Here is a 21,458-nt window from a genome sequence, read left to right on the forward strand (position 1 = left end):
TGGTATTCTTACCAGAAATTAAACATACATCTATCTCACAATTCAACCTGCATGCGGCTGGATTGCACCAAAACATATTTGATTAATTTAGGGCTAAGGATGATTAAACTTGAATAAATAGAACAACTAATAACTTAATACTCACTTTATCTTACAATAAATGTGAGAAGTCTCTGCGTGCGTGCGTGCGTGCGTGTATGTATGTATGTATGTAATCCGCGGGCACTGTGTTCACATAGATCTCCATATACGGGCATAAAATGGATGCAGACAGACAGATACAGATTCTCCATATATGGGCATAAATGGACACAGGCAAACAGATGGTCAAAACGGGTCCTATGACAACAGGTATCATGGGGTTTGCATACTGTGTCTGCAGAGATCTCCATTATGGGCATAAATGGACACAGGCAAACAGATGGTCAAAAACGGGTCCTATGACAACATGTATAATGGGGGTTGCATTAAAGGGTCGGCATTCATTCCCTATTTACATCGTTCCCGAGTAGACCGGTCCCCGGCCCGACTAGACGCTCGGCCGCCCGACAGACAGATACAGAGATCTCCATATATGGGCATAAAATGGACCGCAGACAGACAGATACAGATATCTCCATATATGGGCATAAATGGACACAGGCAAACAGATGGTCAAAACGGGTCCTATGACAACAGGTATAATGGGGTTTGCATTAAAGGGCAGGGCATTCATTCCCTATTTACATCATTCCCGAGTTGGCCGGCTCCCGACTAGACGCCCGAGCTTCTAGTAATTTATTATTACTTAATAAGTAACAGCAATACTGGTTTTACATGTTGTTCATCGAAACACACATTTTCAGGAAGAGAGAAGTTACGGTTTGACTGTAACTAGCCCTTACCCGTTCAAAGATATGAGCTCCAAAATGATGTGCAGTGTGTGGGTTATGGGATGTGCACTGTGCATACAGTATATGAGGGATGGAAAGTAACTTTAACTGGTGCTTGCATGATAATATGTAGGAGCATCAATGTAAGAAATACCTGTTTCGTTTAATGGCTACCCCCCCCCAGCCCACCCGCCCACCCGCCTGCGCAGTGCGCACACACCCGCCTGCCTGCACACACACCCGCCTGCCTGCACACACACACACACACACACACACACACACACACACACACACACACACACACACACACACACACACACACACACACACACACACACACAGAGAGAACTGGTTAAACATGTTGTTGATGCAGAATAGATGTGCCTCATGCTAGATGCAGAATAGATATAGATACAGCATAAAAATGCTAATATACAGCATACGATTTGTGAAAGTGACAAACGGCCTTCACAGTTATGTCAGGTGTGTTCATATGCTGATGGTGATGCGATTTCAGATCAATTGCTCCAGCCACCGAGGAGAAACGCTGTGACAGACAGACACTCACTCACTCACTCAGACATTCGCAAAATTATAGTATAGATAAAGTAAGTAGCGTGCAAGCGTTTGTTCTTTTGCTTTGGTATTATTTTCGCTCAACTCCTGCCCGATTCAGGGTTGGATGTGCACGTCTTTCTTCTTTTTCATTTTTCCAGCTATCTAACCGTAACTTTAAAGTGAAAGTTTAAGGTAGTGTATAACGTTTTAATATTGATTAGTTTTAGCCAGGTTTTCAGAGTTCTGTAGGGGAAATACAATGTAAAGTTAATGAGCTGCTGATGGATAGATGGTGGGGTGGGAGGGGTTGGGGTAGTAGCCAGTCACGGCTAGTAACCTGAAAGCACCTTTGAGTTTTTTCGTTTGTATGTTACCTAGAGAGTATAGACCCCTGGGGCCAAAACTGATATTTTCACAAATTGATAACACATATGGTGACCGTAAAGTTTTTGTATTTTTGTATTCCTACATGTCTCTATTGTATATGTTGGTATGATAACCCTGCCACTCTCATAGCTCAATGGCAGTTATCACTCTCTAAACAAACCTACCCACATGAAATTGTGATGTGTGTATGAATCATTTATATGACCTTTTGGAAATCAATGGTCTTATAAGCAGTTGACCTTGAGGTCATTTTACCAGAGAATCCATTTCTGCTGAGACACTTCACACCTAACTGTTCCCCAGAACCAGTTCTGGCAGCCATTGCCTGGCTGAAGCTGAAATCTAAATTTCCCCTGCAGAATTCCCCTTTACCCTTGTGCCAACGCATTCATTGTCCCAAATCAGATTACAGAGTTGATTGATGATATTGGGTGCCAAGTAATGGCTGTCCTATTTGGTGGAAAGTGCACAGATTCCCTCACAACAATGCAATCTAACACCTTCAGCAAGGAGGTTGCCTCAGCTTCGTCAGAGGGAGATGAAGCAGGGATACATATTTTATAAAATTGTGTTGCAGATTTTCATCGATTTCATAGATAGATTCATAGACCTGTTTGACAGCTCTGTCATCACTCATCAGTCTATGTTGGATTCGTGTTAATGTGTTTTTCTTTCTTCAGACATTTACTTGACGACCCCATTGGGGTTATTCAAGTCATTTTGTAAGTAGGTAATAGATTTATGCGTATATGCTAGTAATTGAGATATAGCAACTCCTATGCAGGTTTTTTGTAAACCTTATACCCACACCTAACAACACCTTGCCAAAAATCTAAAACTTTTGACAATTCCCTCCCAGCAATTAGAACTACAGCTTGTAGCAGTCTAATCTTGTAAACCGCTATAGGCCGATCAGCACCAAATTGCTTGTGCACATTGCCAGTAGCTCAAAGCCGTATCTCCACTATATTCCCATCATGTTTTACACTTTTTGAAATATCTAACTGTAATTGTATTTATCATCAAATTATTTCCATGGATTTGTTCAATTGCGCTAATGATCTAATTAAATATTCACAAAACGAAAATGTCCTCAGCTGAAATGGATTCTCTGGTAACCTTAAGGTCAACTGTTTATAAGGCCATTGATTTCCAAAAAGTAGTCATAAATGATTCACACATACAGTATCACGGTTTCATATGGGGGGTAGGTTTGTTTAGAGAGTGATATAACAGCCATTAAGATATGAGAGTGGCAGGGTTTTCACACCAACATATAAACTAAAGAGTAGAGACATGTAGGAAGATACAAATCTTATGGTCACCTTAGGTGTTACCAATTTGTGAAAATATCAGCGTTGGCCAACTTGGCCCCCATGGACTATGAGGGTCGTTAACACTAATGCAGTGTTAATACTTGTTGACAGATTGTACATACAGTAAGTAGTGTTAATAACTGTTAACATACTCTGTAGGGGCACATGTTTTTTTCTCTTGGGTACTAAGTCACTGAGGCGGATGTGGGTTCTCTTCACGTCATTACTTCCTTTCTTCTCACTCGGTTTCTCCCTTTCTCTCTCTCTGTGTCTGTTTCTCTCATTCTATACTAACTTCCTTCACCCCCTCGTCTTTCTCTTCTCGCCTCTGTCACCTGCATGAAACTCCTCCTCCTATCTTTCTTCTCTGCTTCTGTCTCTGTTATTTCATTTTCCACCTCCTTCTTCCACTCTTCTCGCGCTCCTCTCCACTGACCAGTAGAAACTCTCTGTCTCTCTCTCTCTCTCTCTCTCTCTCTCTCTCTCTCTCTCTCTCTGGAATGGTAGGAACGGTAGCGATGGGGAGGATGTGAGGAGAAAGAGAGAGGAAGGGGGGAAGACCTGAAGGAGAAGACCAGAAAAGATGAGCGGAGAGACAGCCATGATTCATTCAGGTAAGATACAAACATACACACACGTTTATTTTATACGTACACATTATGACAAAAAATTACATATGAATACAATTAAAAAGAAGTTAATATAAAACAGAAGTCAAATGAGCAACATAATGGCCTCACTTTGAGGCAAAAATAATGCACTAAAGACAATACAGTCACCGTTTGCGTGCATGTGTGTATGTAACAACAGTCCCTAGCTTGTGTGCATGCTTGCGTCAGAAAGACACACACACACACACACACACACACACACACACACACACACACACACACACACACACACACACACACACACACACACACACAAATCATAAAAGGATTACAAAAAAAATGTTTTGTGTGTTTACAAAACAAACTAAAACGAACTAAGAAAGTGTCCTTAATTTCAGTCTTTATCAATCTTCAAAACCAGACAAAAAATAGATATACCCCGTATTTTCCGGACTATAAGGCGCACTTAAAAGCCTTTAATTTTCTCAAAAAACTACAGTGCGCCTTATAGTCCAGTGCGCCTTATATATGGGTCATTCATTGACATTGACATTCCCTTTAGCACAGCTCCATCTGTTTGATGCATAACGCAACGGTAGTGTCTATTATGTGCGCCTTATAGTCAGGTGCGCCTTATATATGAAAACAGTTTGAAAATAGACCATTCATTGACAGTGCGCCTTATAGTCAGGTGCGCCTTATAGTCCAGAAAATACGGTACACGTTTACAACTCTCAATTGGTATTTTTCTGACCTTGTATTAGTCAGTCGGGGGACTGACTAATACAATACAATACAAACTAAAGGTCTGTCCATACTGTCTCCGACCACCAAACTTTTTGGTTAACTTTAATTCGAGGTAATGCATTTCAGAAGTTGAGACTGACTCATTTTGTTTTGTAGTTGAACTGGACCTTTCTGACAAGAAGTTTGGTGGTCAGAGACACTATGGACAGCCCTTGACACAAAAAATTATAAAAACGAAGCTAGACTACTAAACCTGCCTTAAAAACTATCCAAAAGTAAACAGGAAAGTCAAAAATAAAGACAGAAAAAACTTGGAAGTAATAACCTGTTGGTTGAGCCTAATCAATCAATGCGACACCAGAACAAGTGAAATGTGTTCGGTTCAGCTGGCTACAGACTACAATCTGACGTCTTTCAGATGGTTCCAGGTGTTTGGTGCCTCCTAGATCAGTGGTTCTCAGCCTTTTCAGGCCGCAACCCCCAAAATAATCAAATTTTAATTGGGGACCCCCACCCGGACGAGCACTAGCATTACATTTTGTATAACATGGTTCTATTGTGAAAATAGCAGTCACTTAAATTGTCACTTTAGACATGTGCAGATACCCTCTATCTATACACTTAAACGTTATGTTGGTTTGTTCACTGTTGAGTGAGAAAACAATCATCTGGGGACCCCCCAAAATAATTTGGGGACCCACAGGTTGAGGACCACTTTCCTAGATGACTATCTGAACTAGTTCAGCTACTGTGATTGGTCAAATGTTAGTCAGACGTTCCGCATTAAAGGGCTGTCCATACTGTCTTCGACCACAGAACTCTTTGTCGGAAAGTTTCAAGTTCATCCTGTCAGCAGCGTAGCGAGTGAAAAGCAGCGATAGTTTGGAAGAGACAATAGACAACTACGAGTGATTAACACAACCCATCGCATAGAAAGGGAAAATATCCATTCCTTCATCATCACAAATTCCATTCATCCCGTGCCCAGGGGACCAGTGGTTCTCAAAGTGAAGTCCTGTAGGTCAGTGGTCCTTAACCTTTTCAGGCTGTGACCCCGAAAATAATCATATTTTAACTGGGACCCTCCCCCACCCTGACAAAAAGTCCTTAAATTGACACTTTAGGAATGTGCATATAGCCTCTATACACTTAAACTTTATGTTGGTTTGTTTACTGTTGAGCAAGAAAACTATGTTTCACATTAAGCTAATCATCTGGGGACCCCCCCAAAATGATTTGGGGACCCCCCTGGGGGTCCTCCTGACCCAACAGGTTGAGAACCACTGCTCTAGGGGTCCTCCAGTGGGTTCTAGGGGGACCCCAGCAGAACAGGGAACAGCTTGACCATTTTAACTCTATTTCATTCTTTGGCTATTCGAAAATAGATGGTTTCATTGGTTCAAATGGTTCAAATATACAGTATGTTCTGAATAAAAAAGTCTTGATGACTTCTTGTTTGCCTTTCATTCAGATCACTCCACCCAGGCTGTCTTCTGCTGTTGTGCATTCCAAAGCAGGTACTAACACACGCACGCGCGCACGCACGCGCGCACGCACACACACACACACACACACACACACACACACACACACACACACACACACACACACACACACACACACACACACACACACACACACACACACACACATGCAGTTACTGCTGATTCATGTAGTAAATGATTTATATAGTTCCTGATATAGTATTATTGACTGACTAATTTGGTATTGATTGATGTTATTGATTGATTCAGATATTGAACAGTATAGTTAATCAATGATGTAATTATGGATTCATATATTTATTGATTGGTGGATGTGTTTGCAGGGAGATCAATACTCGTGTGAACGTGGAGAGAAACTCCTCTCTGTGCTTCCACAGCAGGAGACGTCCCGGACACGCACACAGGGTACTTACTACACACTCGCCATATGACGTGTTGTAATCTTGTAGAAGTACTCTGGTGTAGAGAAGGGGAAATGTATAGGGGGCCAAGTACAGAACCCTGGGAGACTCCGGTCAACTAAGTAGAACAGGTATAATGGTTTAAGTGGTTCAATTGTATTGTTAAAGCATCTTAAAATATGGCTGTGTGTGTGTGTGTGTGTGTGTGTGTGTGTGTGTGTGTGTGTGTGTGTGTGTGTGTGTGTGTGTGTGTGTGTGTGTGTGTGTGTGTGTGTGTGTGTGTGTGTGTGTGCGCGTGCGTGCGTGCGTGCGCGTGTGTCAGACTAACAGGTCAAGGAGGAGGCCCCCCCCTCCCCCTCCAGAGGATTATGACGATGGCGATTGTGAAGGGTTGATCAGGGTGGTTGCTATGTACGACTTCATAGCCAAAGAAAACACAGACCTGACACTGAAACGGGTACACACACACGTGCACGCACACACACACACACACACACACACACACACACACACACACACACACACACACACACACACACCCCTTCACCTGGCATTGCTCACAGAGGTACCCGAGGAACGGCAGCAGACATTGGGGTCAGTGGCGGGTAGCCTTATTACAAAGCCACTACTCCTAAGTACAAGGCTGTATGTTGGAGCAGGAGGAGGATATTGGTTTCGCACGGCATTGTTTCAATTCAGAATCCATGAAAATGGCACTGCGAGAGCCCCTCCCAGCCCACCCACACACATAATAGTGAGGAGAAAATTAACAACTGGGAAAAAATTAAAAAATGTTATAACATATGCACACACACATGCACACACAGCACAGCACGGAGCAACGCAACGCAAGGCAACGCAACGTAACATTTGTTTTAGTTCCTATTTCATTGGTATTTTGTGCTAATAATGTCTGTTTATATTGCATTATTTTGCTTGTAGCTGTAGTACAGTGCTGTAGATAAGATATATGGTACATGTGTGTGGTCCACAGGGGGAAGAGTACATCATTCTACATAAACAAGACCAGCTGTGGTGGAGGGCTCAGGACGCACATGGGTAAGATCTGATCTAAGATCTGTTCTATATGCCAGTGGGTCTCTAAAGTGGGCTCTTGCCCATAGACCATATGGCTCTGCAAGGCTTACTTACTTCCAGCTGGTTCCGTGTTGGGCGATCTTCTCTGCATCCTTCCAAGATGCTCCTTTTTCCCTGAGTTCCGTCTCAACAGACCTTTTCCAGCTGTTTCTGGGTCTTCCTGGGTCTGGAGAATATGAGTGCACAAATGGAACCAAGCGGACACTGAGTCCATTTGGTTACACTTGTACACTGTCAGAGTTGCAAATGGATAAATGAACAGTGATTTGAGTGTGTGCTGTAACTGTCTCCTCCTCCCAGGAATAAAGGTTTCGTTCCCAGTAACTATGTGACAGAGAAGAACACGATAGAAGCTAATCAGTGAGTAGAGCCCCGTGTTCACTGGATGTTCAGTAAAGGCTGAAATGTCTGAATACAATACTTCTGGTGTAAATATGACTGGATGAAATATTAGCCTACAGTAGATAGAATATACAACTGTGGTGAAAATATTATATGTTTTGTATTTTGTTTACAATGATCTTGCTTTGAAATGATTGCTAATACATTTTGGTAATGTACAGAAATTTCAATGCAAGACAAAATAAGTGGATTTTGATTTAGTGTTTTTTTTTCTTCTTTTTTTGCATCAGAGGTTGACATAATGTTTATTAAATAATGTACTGAACTGAACTATGTTTATTTAATCTCTTTAATCTCTTCAGGTGGTATTGCAAGAACATCACCAGAACAGAGGCAGAGCAGCTACTAAGACAAGAGGTACCTGTCTGTATTAATGTGTATCAGGTTGTGAATTAGTGGCGGGCTGTGTGTTGTTGTGTAACAGGTTGCATCTTTGTGTTCCAGGACAAAGAGGGCGGTTACATTGTGAGAGATTCCAGTCAGCAGGGAGTCTACACCGTCTCCGTCTACGCAAAAACCCTGGGGTGAGAGAACAACTTGAACTATCCTGAAGGTTGCCGGTTTCATTCCTCTGGAGAATGAACACACAGTTCCCAACAATGTCTTGTCTTAAAGCAATACAAATAAAAATATGATAAGAGACATGGAGCACAGTGAAAGATAGAGAGTTGACTAGTAAGACGCCACAGGGCGACATGCTCGCGCCATGTCTTGGCCGTCTGTCCAGTGATGTATATCGGACTAGTTACCCATATATGGTGATCCATGTACTGTATATGGAGATATGCCGTGAGACCCCAAACATGCTTGCTCAGTTATTCGTTATGTGAAAATCCTATGACGTCTATCACATCTGACATCATACATACAATCCCTTTCATGCCCATACATGGAGATCCCTGTATGAACCAGCCACACAGATATGGGCTGTCTTCCTCCATATATGGGCATTACCATATGATAGATATGGGCTTAATATTGATGACATCAGGGATCTCCATATATGGGCATACAAGGGATTCTGTTAGAATAGTGGTTCCCATGACATCACAACATACAATACATTGTATGCCCATACATGGAGATCCCTGGCTGTCTGAACCAGCCACACCACTGTGATGTCCCCTGTTTATGCCCATATAATGATATCCCTGCTCTGAGTATCTGACTGTGATGTCACCTGTGATGTCACAGTGATGTGTCAGGGGAACCACAGTACCAGGCGTTATCCCTGCTCTGAGCCTGTGATGTCACAGTGATGTGTCAGGGGAACCACAGTGACATACAGACAGACAGACAGACAGACAGACAGACAGACAGACAGAGATATGTGGACAAGATGTGCCGGTTTCCATAGTTAACTGCGACCTACGGTTGCAATCATAGATACCTTCAACCTTGACAGTAAAAAAAGATTTACAGACTGTAAGCTGTAGCTGAAGCCTCGATCAGAGTCGGCAGTCTTTTTGAGTCATGAAACTACAACGTTACGTCATTCCTCGCGGTCCACCGCGAGTCCCGACACATCTCTCTGTTTTTACTTTCAGACAGATAGGCTCTTCACCCCGTTCACTGATTGGTCAATCTAGACCAGTCAGTCACGGTGAATAGGACTCCACCGTGACTGACTATGATGGCCTTCACTTATTTTCTGACTTGAGGTGGAAAGCTTTCCACCTCAAATTTGTGGTGGATAGCTCTTCACCGCAGACTCTGATCGATGCTTTAGTGGCTAGAGAGGCCATGGTAGATCTGTTCACCTCCGGTTCTTCCCGCGTGGAAGTGTCCCTGAGCAAGGCACTTCCCTAACAGCTCATCATCACCATCTGAGCAGCCATCAGCTGGGTGGAGATGAAACTGAATTCTCTGGCAAGAGATAAAATTGACCGGGTTTAACCAGTTAAAGGGGTAGTTCACCCCAAAAATGACGTATTTTCTATCAATTATACACCCCACGAAGCCTTGAATTCATGGAGATGTTTTTGTTTTTGTCGCTTTCCAATATGGCCTAATTTACACTGCAGCCAAATCCAGCCTGAATCTGATCTGTGTCACATCCAATTTGGCTGCAGTGTAAATCAGGCCTAAAGGCCAGACCGCACCAATGCAACTAGTCACCACTCATTGCAACAAAGTAGTTTTAACCCATTTAGTGCTCCAGACATGAACAGGTTAAATGTCTAGCGTGCCGCTCACAGGCTCCTATACGCATCCATTGTCTTATTTTGAAGGCCAGAAGTCCATTGCGTAAACACTTCCGGGTTGACGTCATGACGTCATTCAACGGGAGCGGTCGCCATCCCATGCCGATCCTAAAATGGCCGATCGATGCCTTTGTTATTATGTTTTTGTAGCGAGAATCTAATGCCATCCTTGGCTTTAAAAGTGTTGTTTGGAGATAATGGACATTAAAGATGAGATCGGCCTTCGGCCTCCATGTTATGGGATTACTATTTTTTGCACGTGGATCCGTGATGATGATGAATCGGCGAGGCCGATCGTGCCCAGACCTTCCGCCGGTTTATAGGGTAAGAACGCCAGCGTTACTCTATATACAGTATTTTTCGCGAGTATACTCGGGATCGGCTAGAAATGAGTTCAGTCCACAGCAATGCAACTCCTTGCAACTGCCATTGGGGATAATGGTTGCAAGTAGTTGCCTCCTGTAGGAGACTTGCAGAGTCTCCTACAGGAGGCAACTATTAGAAAATAAGTCATTTTTTGGGTGAACTACTCCTATTTAGAAAATAACTAGAATAGCATTTTGAGCTTCTGCTAATTTATCTATGTTCAAGTTTCTTATTTCGTTCTTTCTTGTTGAAACTTTGAAAATGTTTTAAAAATGTTTTGTGTATTACAGCATTACAGGAGGGATCAGACACTACCAGATCAAGCAGAATGACCGTGATCAGTTCTACCTGGCTGAGAAACACATCCACAAGTCTATACCTGAACTCATACACTACCACACACACAATGCTGCAGGTACACACATAACACACACGACTGACCACACACGCACACGCACATACGTTTTGACTGGCCCACCAATCAATCAATCTAACAAAATAAAATAAAAAACTTCAGTGAAGTCATTATCTTATCTTTAATTACATTACTGTTCCCTGAATAATCATCCAGGCCTTCTTGGATGATTGACAGATGCTTTACCATCTCTTGCAAATTCAATACCACTATGTTTATTTGACAGAAAACAAACAGTGTCAGTTGTTAAGATCAACAATAATAATAATAATAACTTGCATTTATATAGCACCTTTCATAAATCCAAGGCGCTTTACAAAAACTTTATACAAACAACTAAACAAAAACTAAGTGCCATAAGCCTGAGTGAATAGGTGTATTTTCAATGCAGCCTTAAAAGAGTCCAGTGTTGGAGCATGGCGAATCTCCAATGGTAGAGAGTTCCACAGGGTGGGGGCTGCCACACTGATGTCTCCTAAGGTTTGCTTGTTTGCATTGGGGACAGAGAGGAGGTCCAAGTCTGCAGACCGCAGCTTCCGTGATAGAGTAGGTTCATCATGGAGGAGGTCTGAGAGGTATTGTGGAGCCAGGGCGTTTTGACACTTGTAGGTGAGAAGGAGGAGATTGTAATTGATGCGGTATTTAACAGGAAGCCAGTGCAGTTGTTTACGGGTGGGGGTGATGTGTGTCCAGAATGACGCCCAGGTTGCGAACAATATAAGGCGCCAATGAAAGACAGAAGTTAGTATCATTAATGTTGTCATTTTATCAACTGGCCAATGGCCATTTGACATTTTTATAATGCGGCCCACTGGCTCAGCTATTTGTGTATCCCTGGTATAAAGTATAACATTTGTATGGCCCCTATGGTTGCTTTGGTTGAAATCGATTTTTAGAGATACACTCACAATTAGAAAAAGATTCAGGTTGGGGTTATATAGGATTAGACATTTAAATGTTGGTTGTAGGGGTTGTAGATCAGCAGTTTTTGGCTTTTTGTTGATGTCCTCACAAGCATAGTTAATGCAAACCGTGTGTGTGTGTGTGTGTGTGTGTGTGTGTGTGTGTGTGTGTGTGTGTGTGTGTGTGTGTGTGTGTGTGTGTGTGTGTGTGTGTGTGTGTGTGTGTGTGTGTGTGTGTGTGTGTGTGTACAGGTCTAGTCACCAGGTTAAGATATCCAGTAGGATCCATGGGAAGGTGTGTTCCTGCTACTGCAGGGTTCAGCTCAGGTAACACAAACACGCACACACACACTTTCATTTCTTTCCATCCCGCTTAGGTTGCATAACTCACCAAAGCTGAATTCCAGCAGCGATATCCCGCTTTCTGGGTTCTGAGAAAGCTGCGAGGTCTATGGGAAGGAATGACTGCCAAAGTGTTCAAATGCAACTTTGACACTACCGCTATTTCTTACCTACAATCTATAAATCCTTTACTAACAAGCTGCCTGAGACGAGTATCAATGGTCTCCCTGTCTGTGTTCTCCGCTGCCAGACACTGCTGCTGATTTGAGCCATTTGCTGGTGTGAATTCATTATAATAGTATCCCATCTGTCTGAGTCATCTTTTCCTCTCTCCCCCTCTCTCTCTCTCTTTCTCTCTCTCTCTTTCTCTCTCTCTGTCCAGAAAAGTGGGAGATCAATCCCAGTGAGTTGACGTTCATGAAGGAGCTGGGCAGTGGTCAGTTTGGTCTGGTGCGTCTGGGGAAGTGGAGAGCTCAGCACAAAGTGGCCATCAAGGTCATCAGAGAGGGAGCCATGCTGGAAGAGGACTTCATAGAGGAAGCCAAAGTCATGATGTAAGGAGAGGAGGGAATGAGAGGAGAAGAGGGGAAGTGAATTAACTGTAAATAAAGACACAAAACAGCTGTGCCGAGTAGGACTGTGACAGCAAGCATGTAACTTTACGTAATATTCTTAAGATGATAAAAGTAATTATTGGAGATATTAGGATATATGCCTTCTGGAAATTAAGATCAGCTTCCATCTGCTATTTTCGCTAACTTCAGACAACATCAAGGCCTGCCGAATTATTTTTTTTTGTTGACTTAATCAACTGTAGACATTTGTCGACTAAAATCTTATGATATTTACTAGTCAACTAAAACTAGCCTAAAAGTAAATCATTTCAGATGTGACTGAAACTAAACGGAATTTAATTTGAAAGAATATGACTAAAACTAAATGAAAACTTTCTGTCACAATAAACACTGCTGACTGGCAGAAAGACAGGTGTACGATGTAGTAGTGCCTACAGCTGAAGGCATGGAGGGTGAGGGGCTGACAGGAAGAGAGAACAGGGGGCTTGTTTCCAGAACAAAGACATGAATAATCTAGGTCATTTAGCTTTAACATTGTGTGTGTGTGTGTGTGTGTGTGTGTGTGTGTGTGTGTGTGTGTGTGTGTGTGTGTGTGTGTGTGTGTGTGTGTGTGTGTGTGTGTGTGTGTGTGTGTGTGTGTGTGTGTGTGTGTTTCCTGTGCGTGTCTGTCTCACGGTTCTTGTAACCACACTTTCCATTGCTCACAAAGGGGTCGTTAGCCATGACACCCACACACGCACACAGACACACACGCACTCACACACACGCGCGCGCACACACACACACACACACACACACACACACACACACACACACACACACACACACACACACACACACACACACACACACACACACACACACATACAGGTATATACTTTCATTTTAATGGGTAATTGTATTTCCTGACAAAGCCCTCCTATTCATCACAATCGTGTGTGCGTGCGTGCGTACGAGCGTGCGTAAAGTATTACTATACTTGTGAGGGCCAAATTTACCCATAAGTATGGACGGGTTTCTGGTCCACGTTACACTGATAAGAACTAGATGCGTGCGCAGGGTCGGTACCAAAATTAGCCAATGAAACCAGCGCTCCCCTAAACAACAGGTTTGGGGATTGGACGGAATTGATTACATGATACAGTCACCTGTGCATTTAGTCTCAATGTTTGTAAACAAGAAACCCGTCTATAGTAGAATCTGAGAAGTAGACATTGTGAGAAAAAAAATCCTGGTCCTCACGAGAGAAATGGCTGTTTTATCGTTAAAAACAACCATTATGTTTAAAAACAATGACACGCTGCAACTCATTACCAGTAGGTATAGCAGTGTTTCTCAACAACTGTGCCTGGGGACCTTTGGTGTGCCCCTGATAAGGGTCAAGTGTGCCCCTTGAAACTGCTTGAAAGCCAGTATTGTATTTATCATTTTAAAAATGATTTAAACTAGTGAAAACAGCCGATCTACAAGCACACAACGCCTCGCACCGCGAGGCGTTGTGTGCTTGTAGATCTGCTGTTTTCACTACTGTTGTGCGACAGCCTTGTATCATGAAGCAGGGCTTTACTTTGCGAAGAAACGTACAAATTTGAAACTTGGAGACACAAGGTTTCTTCCCAACAGTGACGATATTTACACCCCCGTATTATGTTGGTGTGCCCATGGATTCTTGGGACATGAAAAGTGTGCCCATGCAGAAAAAAGGTTGAGAAACACTGAGGTATAGTATGCAGCACCCTGTCCACAATATGCCTTCGGGTTGGTTCTAGCTGAAGTGGCGGAAGTGCTGCGTTTAACGGAAGTTAAGCCATGTGGTGCTGGTCTGTTTACATTCCCCAGCGAAAAAACAAAAATCACACCCGTGTGAACAGAGCGGTGGAGGCTGCATGTGTGTGTGTGTGTGTGTGTGTGTGTGTGTGTGTGTGTGTGTGTGTGTGTGTATGTGTATGTGTGTGTGTGTGTGTGTGTGTGTGTGTGTGTGTGTGTGTGTGTGTGTGTGTGTGTGTGTGTGTGTGTGCGTGCGTGCGTGTGAGTGTGAGTGTGCCTGGCCTGAACAACAGCGCCCCTCCCTTAACATGTGTGGTCATTAAAGGTATTGCAGGCTACATACAGACTCAGGCTACATACAGACAGACACGCACGCACGCATACACACACACACACGGCCACGTATAGGAGACGGTGTGACCACCGCTCAAAAATAGATTGGAGCTCTTAACTCGCTCTTAATAGTTGTAACATCGCCTGAATCAATGTTTTTGTTTGTATATTGTTTATTGCGAGCGCAACCGACGGAGCAAGAGACGTAGACCAGATCTTTTCCAGCGGGGAATACATTTGCAGGGACACCGTGTACTGTGAAAAAAAGACAACTTCCGGGAAAATTCAGCACCACCTCCTGGAACGGTCTCTGCCTCATATTGTCACCAGGCTTTTCTCTTCGCAGATGAGTAAGCCTGGCTACGCAAGGCTAAGTATGTAGTTAGTAATACCAATGTGTGTGTGTGTCTTTCTGTAGGAAGCTGTGTCACCGTAAGCTGGTCCAGCTGTACGGAGTGTGTTTGCTCTCGCGGCCGCTGCTCATCGTGTGCGAGTTCATGGAGAACGGCTGCCTGCTCAACTTCCTGAGGAAGAAGGCCCGCACTCTGAAGGGTTCGTGGCTTATCTCCATGTGTCAGGACGCCTGCGAGGGAATGGAGTACCTGGAAACGCACCAGTTCCTTCACAGAGACCTGGTGAGAGAGTACCGTATACCTCAGCATCTCAAACTGGAGGTCGGGTCTTTAAATTCTTTTGGGAGGGTCCCCACTCCCCAGGTGATTTGCTCAATGTGCAGTAAACAAACCAACCTAGGCCTACAGAATAAGTGTACACAGGATACCTGCACACTTCTAAAGTTACAATTTAAGGACTTTTAAGATGTTTTAAATGCCAAATTGTCCGGTGTGTGTAGGTTCATTGAAAATAATGGGGGCAGCTGTCGCGCCCTCCGCAGCCGGTGTGGGTCCCCCTTTTTTTTGCACAAAGTTATTACAGATGGAGGGAGACCGTACTGTATATCCAAAAATACCTTTGAATGCCTTCAAACAGCTATTTTTACAACTTTTTGTTTTGGCAGATGAACAAACAATTGGCTCTTAGAGTAGACTCTACTCTAAATCTTAGAGTAGAGTGCAATAACTCATCCTCCTTGCTGCTTCCCTGCTTTGGCTTTTTGTTTGTGGCAGTTATTTAAAGGAGTAGTTCACTCCCAAATGACTTTTTTTCTATTGATTAAAAAAAAAATCCACGCCATGGAGACTTGAGTTCATGGATATATTTTGGTATTTGTCACATTCCTAAGACAATAATTTGATTTCAATAAATGTACCCCCATTGATTCCGGATGGGGGGAATGCATTTTGGTGGTACATTTACTACAATCACATTTTTGGCTTAGGAATGCGACAAAAAACTAAAAATATTATTGAACTCAAGTATCCATGGCGTGAGTAATCAATAGAAAGAAAGTCATTTTTTTTTAACTACTCCTTTAAGCTAACATAGCGTTTTCTCGCCCCTCCTGCGATAGAGTTTTTTTTCCTGGGTTAAAAGCTAAAAAAAGCATTAACATTAAAGCTAACATTCTAACACAGCAGTTACAGTGTTGTGGTAAAAGATGTTACTGCTGTCAACAGAATGAGTTGCTGCCACCTGCTGGAGAGGTTTATAATTGTGGAACAAGTACTCTCATTGTTTTGCGTTTAGTGCAGTCATTATATGAAAAAAAAACCTAGGACAAATTGCAATAGTAGCAAACTCAACTGATTCTGTATCCTCATTATGTCCTTAGTGAGGGAAAAAAAGTCCCAAGGAATCCCATCACAGGAAAGTTTTGAAAACGACCTACCTACCTTCACTCACTATACACTATACTATAAAGGAAGAAATTACTCCCAAAAAATCTGCTTTAAGTGGGATGTAAGGGGTTAAACTAGGGGTTTGTAATTATTCTGAATCCATTGCAAGCATTTCTTTTGCATGAAAAACATTCCTTGGGCTAAAAACGGACCCCAAAAGACTGAAAATGTATGACTCATCACTAAACCATCGTTTTGAGTTTTTTTTTTGGGAGTCATATTTTCCTTTATAGTGTGTATAGTAAGTGAAAGTAGGTAGGTCGTTGGGATTTCTTGGGACTTTCTTTCTCTCACTAAGGACATAATGAGGATACAAAATCAGTTGAGTTTGCTACTATTGCAATTTGTCCTAGGTTTAGCCTAATTCTGGCCTAAAATTTCTGGACTAGTTGTGCTTTGTGTTGTGCAAGACAACCTTTCTTTCAAAGTTTTGAAATTAACAAGATTACTAGCGTATTTTTTGCAAAATATGAATCTCTCTCTCTCTCTCTCTCTCTCTCTCTCTCTCTCTCTCTCTCTCTCTCTCTCTCTCTCTCTCTCTCTCTCTCTCTCTGTCACACACACACATGCAGGCAGCCAGGAACTGTCTGATCAATGAACACAATGTGGTCAAAGTCTGTGACTTTGGAATGACCAGGTATGAAAGATGCATGCATGCACACACACGTGCACACGCTCACACACACACACACACACACACACACACACACACACACACACACACACACACACACACACACACACACACACCATGTAATACATGTAATAATAAAGGAACTTTGAAGCTAATATGTTGTGTATTGCAGGTATGTGTTAGATGACCAGTATACCAGCTCTAGTGGAGCCAAGTTCCCTGTTAAATGGTCTCCACCTGAAGTTCTCCACTACTGTAAATACAGCAGCAAGTCTGATGTCTGGTCGTATGGTACGGCGTTTTCATTTCACATTCTCACATTTGAATCCTGCACCTGACAAATAACCCTAAGTATAAAAAAAAACTAAAATTAACATTAATGCTAATGAAATCTAAACTAAAACGAATGAAAAATCCCAAACTATCATAACCTTGGTATACCTTGGTGTGTGTGTGTGTGTGTGTGTGTGTGTGTGTGTGTGTGTGTGTGTGTGTGTGTGTGTGTGTGTGTGTGTGTGTGTGTGTGTGTGTGTGCGCGCGTGTGCGCGTGTGCGTCCACAGGGGTGTTAATGTGGGAGATCTTCTCAGAGGGAGGGGTTCCGTTTGGCTGTAGAACCAACATGGAGGTGGTTGAAGAGATTACCAGAGGAGTCCGCCTGTACCGGCCTCACCGAGCCTCACAACAAGTCTACCGCATCATGTACAAGTGTTGGCACGAGGTAACGCACACACACACACACACACACAGACACACACACACACACACACACACACACACACACACACACACACACACACACACACACACACACACACACACACACACACACACACACACACACACACACACACACACCTCTTCATACAACCATGCACATCATTATTAGCCTCCCAAACAAACACAAACAAAGTGAGAGAAGAAGTGAACACTATTATAGCAGAATAGTGGTGACATGTTGCGCAAAGGTTACTCAGTTAGCAATGATGAGTGTGGCTGCCACAGTCCTGTTACTTTTCTGAGACACCTTGTAGGCTATAGTGAAATGCCCAAAATAGTGACACCAGGTTTAAAGTGATTAATCTCCTCTGTTGCTAACTAACTTCAGCTTGCTTATAAAAGTCATAGAGGAACAGACCATGCTGAATCTGAACCTTGCTTAACTCTTACAAAATATCTTCAACAGCCTAAAGGATATTATGCTAGAGTGATATGTTTAGATTTTAGTTCTGCTTTTCAACACAATGAGAATCAGTAGTAAAGCACTCCAACAGTAAAGCGTTATTCCCACCGATAAAGTTAAAGATAAAGATAACTGAAGTTTCAACTGAAGTGGATGGTATAGTGTCCTGTTCTCGGCAGGACAACAGGCCGGCAGTTGTAGTCCATGGGCCATATGATATGTCGCTATACCAAAGGTGGCAAAGGTTACTTATCATTTTTGAGAAGCTCTGTAGATAATAAAAACGGCCCCCACAAAACTGGGAAAAGCGATGACTCGTCACTAAATCATAGTTTTGTTGGGCCGTTTTTAGCCCAAGGAATGTTTTTCGTGCAAAACACATGCTTGCAATGGATTCAGAATCATGAAAAAACCCTAGTTTGACCCCCAATACGCTACTTAAAGCAGATACATCTTTTCATTTTCTTTCCTGTATGGTAAAGTTAATGGGACCCCAACTTTAGCAGCTCATAACACCAATTTAGCTGTGACTCAGGAAGGCTTATTATACCAAAATATTATCTACAGACATAGAGCTTCTCAAAAATGATAAGTAACCTTTTCCACCTTTGGTATAGTGACATCTCATATGGCCCATGGACTATAATTATCGTTATGCCGTAGTTATCTTTATCGTGCCCGGTAGGAATGACGCTTACGTTTGTCACTGGAAATGTATCTGATCATCTCACCATGAGTACAGGAGCCACACAAGGTTTGTGACCTATAACCTACACAATACATTTAATACAGTATGTTTTCATCGTGATGAATTCCAAAACGGACACAAAAAGGTTTCTCTTCAATCTAACTCTAAGTTTTTCCACTGAGAGTTAAAAAAGAAGCCAGTCGTGTCCCTCAGAAGGCAGCGTTCACCCAGTGGACGGATCGACAGAAAACAATGAAAACCTTTCGTAGATAACAACAAATTATACCAAAATGAACATTTCTACATGTTAGCTATTCATTGTAGAATAGTGACAATATTTAGCATTTTTTTTACTGACCAGTGACCACAGATGTATTGACCCTGAAATGGACGAGACATGCTTATGAGGAACTAAAGCAGGTTATGTATAACAATGGGACAACTGTTGCTGTAATAAAACATTTCATCAGTTTCTTCTTCTCTTCCTCCTCTCTGAACTCTCTTGTAGAAGCCAGAGGGACGGCCAACTTTCTCAGAGTTGCTGGCAGACATCAGACGGCTGGCAGAGCAACAAGACTGACAATGCACGCCACGCACACACGCACGCACAGTCGCATACACACATGTACACACGCACATGCACACTCACGCTGTGCTCGTTCAAACTGACCTTGTATACATATTGTCTTGATTTAAACATTGTGATTGTACATAATATGTTTTTTTATGAGTTATGGCAACATTGTAAAGCTATTTCTGAATAAATTCATTTTGATAAGAGATTAAATTATTGTAGGCCTATTTATTTCATATAATGTGGAGTGGTACAAACCAGTGAAAAGGAAAAAGACTTGCACACCGCAGTATACCTTAGATTTAAATTTTTACAGTGCTCTCAAAGTGGCCTCCAAGAGTCTGAGTTGGTTCCAGGGGGTCCCAGCTAAATGAGAAACAGTTTAAACCTATGTATAAATCTAAACTAACTAAAGATTACATGTCGTTAAACTATCAACATGGTCCAAATAGCAGCAACCGAACGTTGTTGTGTTGAGCCGTTACTATGGGCAACGTCTCCGGTGACAGACAACATTGTGTGTGTGTGTGTGTGTGTGTGTGTGTGTGTGTGTGTGTGTGTGTGTGTGTGTGTGTGTGTGTGTGTGTGTGTGTGTGTGTGTGTGTGTGTGTGTGTGTGTTAACGGACACCGACGCGTGTTAATGTGCTCTTGTGTCCACGGTTGTTAGATGAAAGGACAGCAGGTGTTCGATACCGGCTCTACTGGAAGATAAGATAAACATCTAAACTGTACGGGATTCCTTCAGTCTGCTGGCGGTCTGCGTGCGTGTTTGTGTGCGTGTGTGAGTGAAGGCTAAACAGCAACGTGTTCACGCCGACAGTATTGATCAGGATGCGTCCCGGGTTTATTCCGCAAGAATGAGATGCAAAGACGCTGTTAACAGGTTTGTGAACTATTCAGGCTACGGGTTTGCATCGGTTTATTATTGTGTCTTAAAGGAGTAGTTCACCCCCAAAATAACTTTTTTTTCTATTGATTACTCATGCCATGGAGAGTAGAGTTCAATAATAGTTTTGGGTTTTTGTCACATTCCTAAGACAAAAATGTGATTCGAGTAAATTTACCCCCATTGATTCCGGACGGGGCCCGGGCCCCATCCGGAACGAATGGGGGTAAATTTATTGTTATCACATTTTTGTTTTAGGAATGTGACAAAAACCAAAAAATATTATTGAACTCTATACTCTCCATGGCATGAGTAATCAATAGCAAAAAAGTTATTTTGGGGGTGAACTACTCCTTTAATTTAACTCTGAGAGTGTAGGCCAAGGCTACAACCATTGTCCATTATTTCGCACACTCTCAGTTACAATACAAATGGAAAAATTATAATTGACAGCAGCTGCAGTGGTGGAAAAAGCACTCACATCTTTTAGCCTACTTGTGTAAAAGTATCATACTGCAATGTAGGCTAGCCTATACACTGTTACAAGTAGGCTAAAAGTCCGAAATTAAAAAGGTACTTGAGTAAAAGTAGGCCTACAAAAGCGTTAACTTGGTATCAAAACAAAAGTAGTCCTACTGATAATACTACTAATTCATCTAGAAAGTAAAAGTTACTAAATGTTTAAATAATTGTTGTGGAGTAAAAGTACAATATTTGAATACGAGATGTAGTGGAGTAGAAGTAAAAGTAGCCTATTGGAAATTGGAAATACTCAAGTAAAGTACAAATAACTAAACACTAAAGATTGTACTTAAGTACAGTACTTAAGTAAATGTACTTAGTTACTTCACACCACTGCCTCAGGCTCAGAGTTATGAATGGATAAATAATAAT

At 42.4% G+C, this 21,458-nt stretch overlaps 1 protein-coding gene across 1 annotated transcript; it reads left to right on the plus strand.

Annotated features, from left to right (window-relative positions):
* The first annotated feature begins 1,384 nt into the window (after positions 1–1,384).
* Positions 1,385–19,742, plus strand: txk (TXK tyrosine kinase). The gene is made up of 17 exons (XM_080742136.1): positions 1,385–1,480; positions 3,641–3,747; positions 5,963–6,008; positions 6,320–6,401; positions 6,720–6,854; positions 7,392–7,456; positions 7,796–7,855; positions 8,200–8,254; positions 8,342–8,421; positions 10,758–10,882; positions 12,037–12,111; positions 12,509–12,680; positions 15,220–15,436; positions 17,173–17,237; positions 17,407–17,525; positions 17,796–17,953; positions 19,612–19,742. The coding sequence occupies exons 2-17, from the start codon at positions 3,717–3,719 to the stop codon at positions 19,681–19,683; spliced, it is 1,557 nt and encodes a 518-aa protein (XP_080598262.1). The 5' UTR covers positions 1,385–1,480; positions 3,641–3,716; the 3' UTR covers positions 19,684–19,742.
* The last annotated feature ends 1,716 nt before the right edge of the window (positions 19,743–21,458 follow it).

This window comes from Nannobrachium achirus, assembly GCF_963921795.1.
Source record: "Nannobrachium achirus genome assembly, chromosome: 14".
Classification (NCBI taxonomy): Eukaryota; Metazoa; Chordata; class Actinopteri; order Myctophiformes; family Myctophidae; genus Nannobrachium; species Nannobrachium achirus.

Coding starts and splice junctions, on each gene's coding strand:
- txk (XM_080742136.1), top strand. CDS start 3,717: ATGAGCGGAGAGACAGCCATGATTCATTCAG. Junction 6,009..6,319: donor TGTTGTGCATTCCAAAGCAG/GTACTAACACAC, acceptor ATGTGTTTGCAG/GGAGATCAATACTCGTGTGA. Junction 10,883..12,036: donor CCACACACACAATGCTGCAG/GTACACACATAA, acceptor GTGTGTGTACAG/GTCTAGTCACCAGGTTAAGA.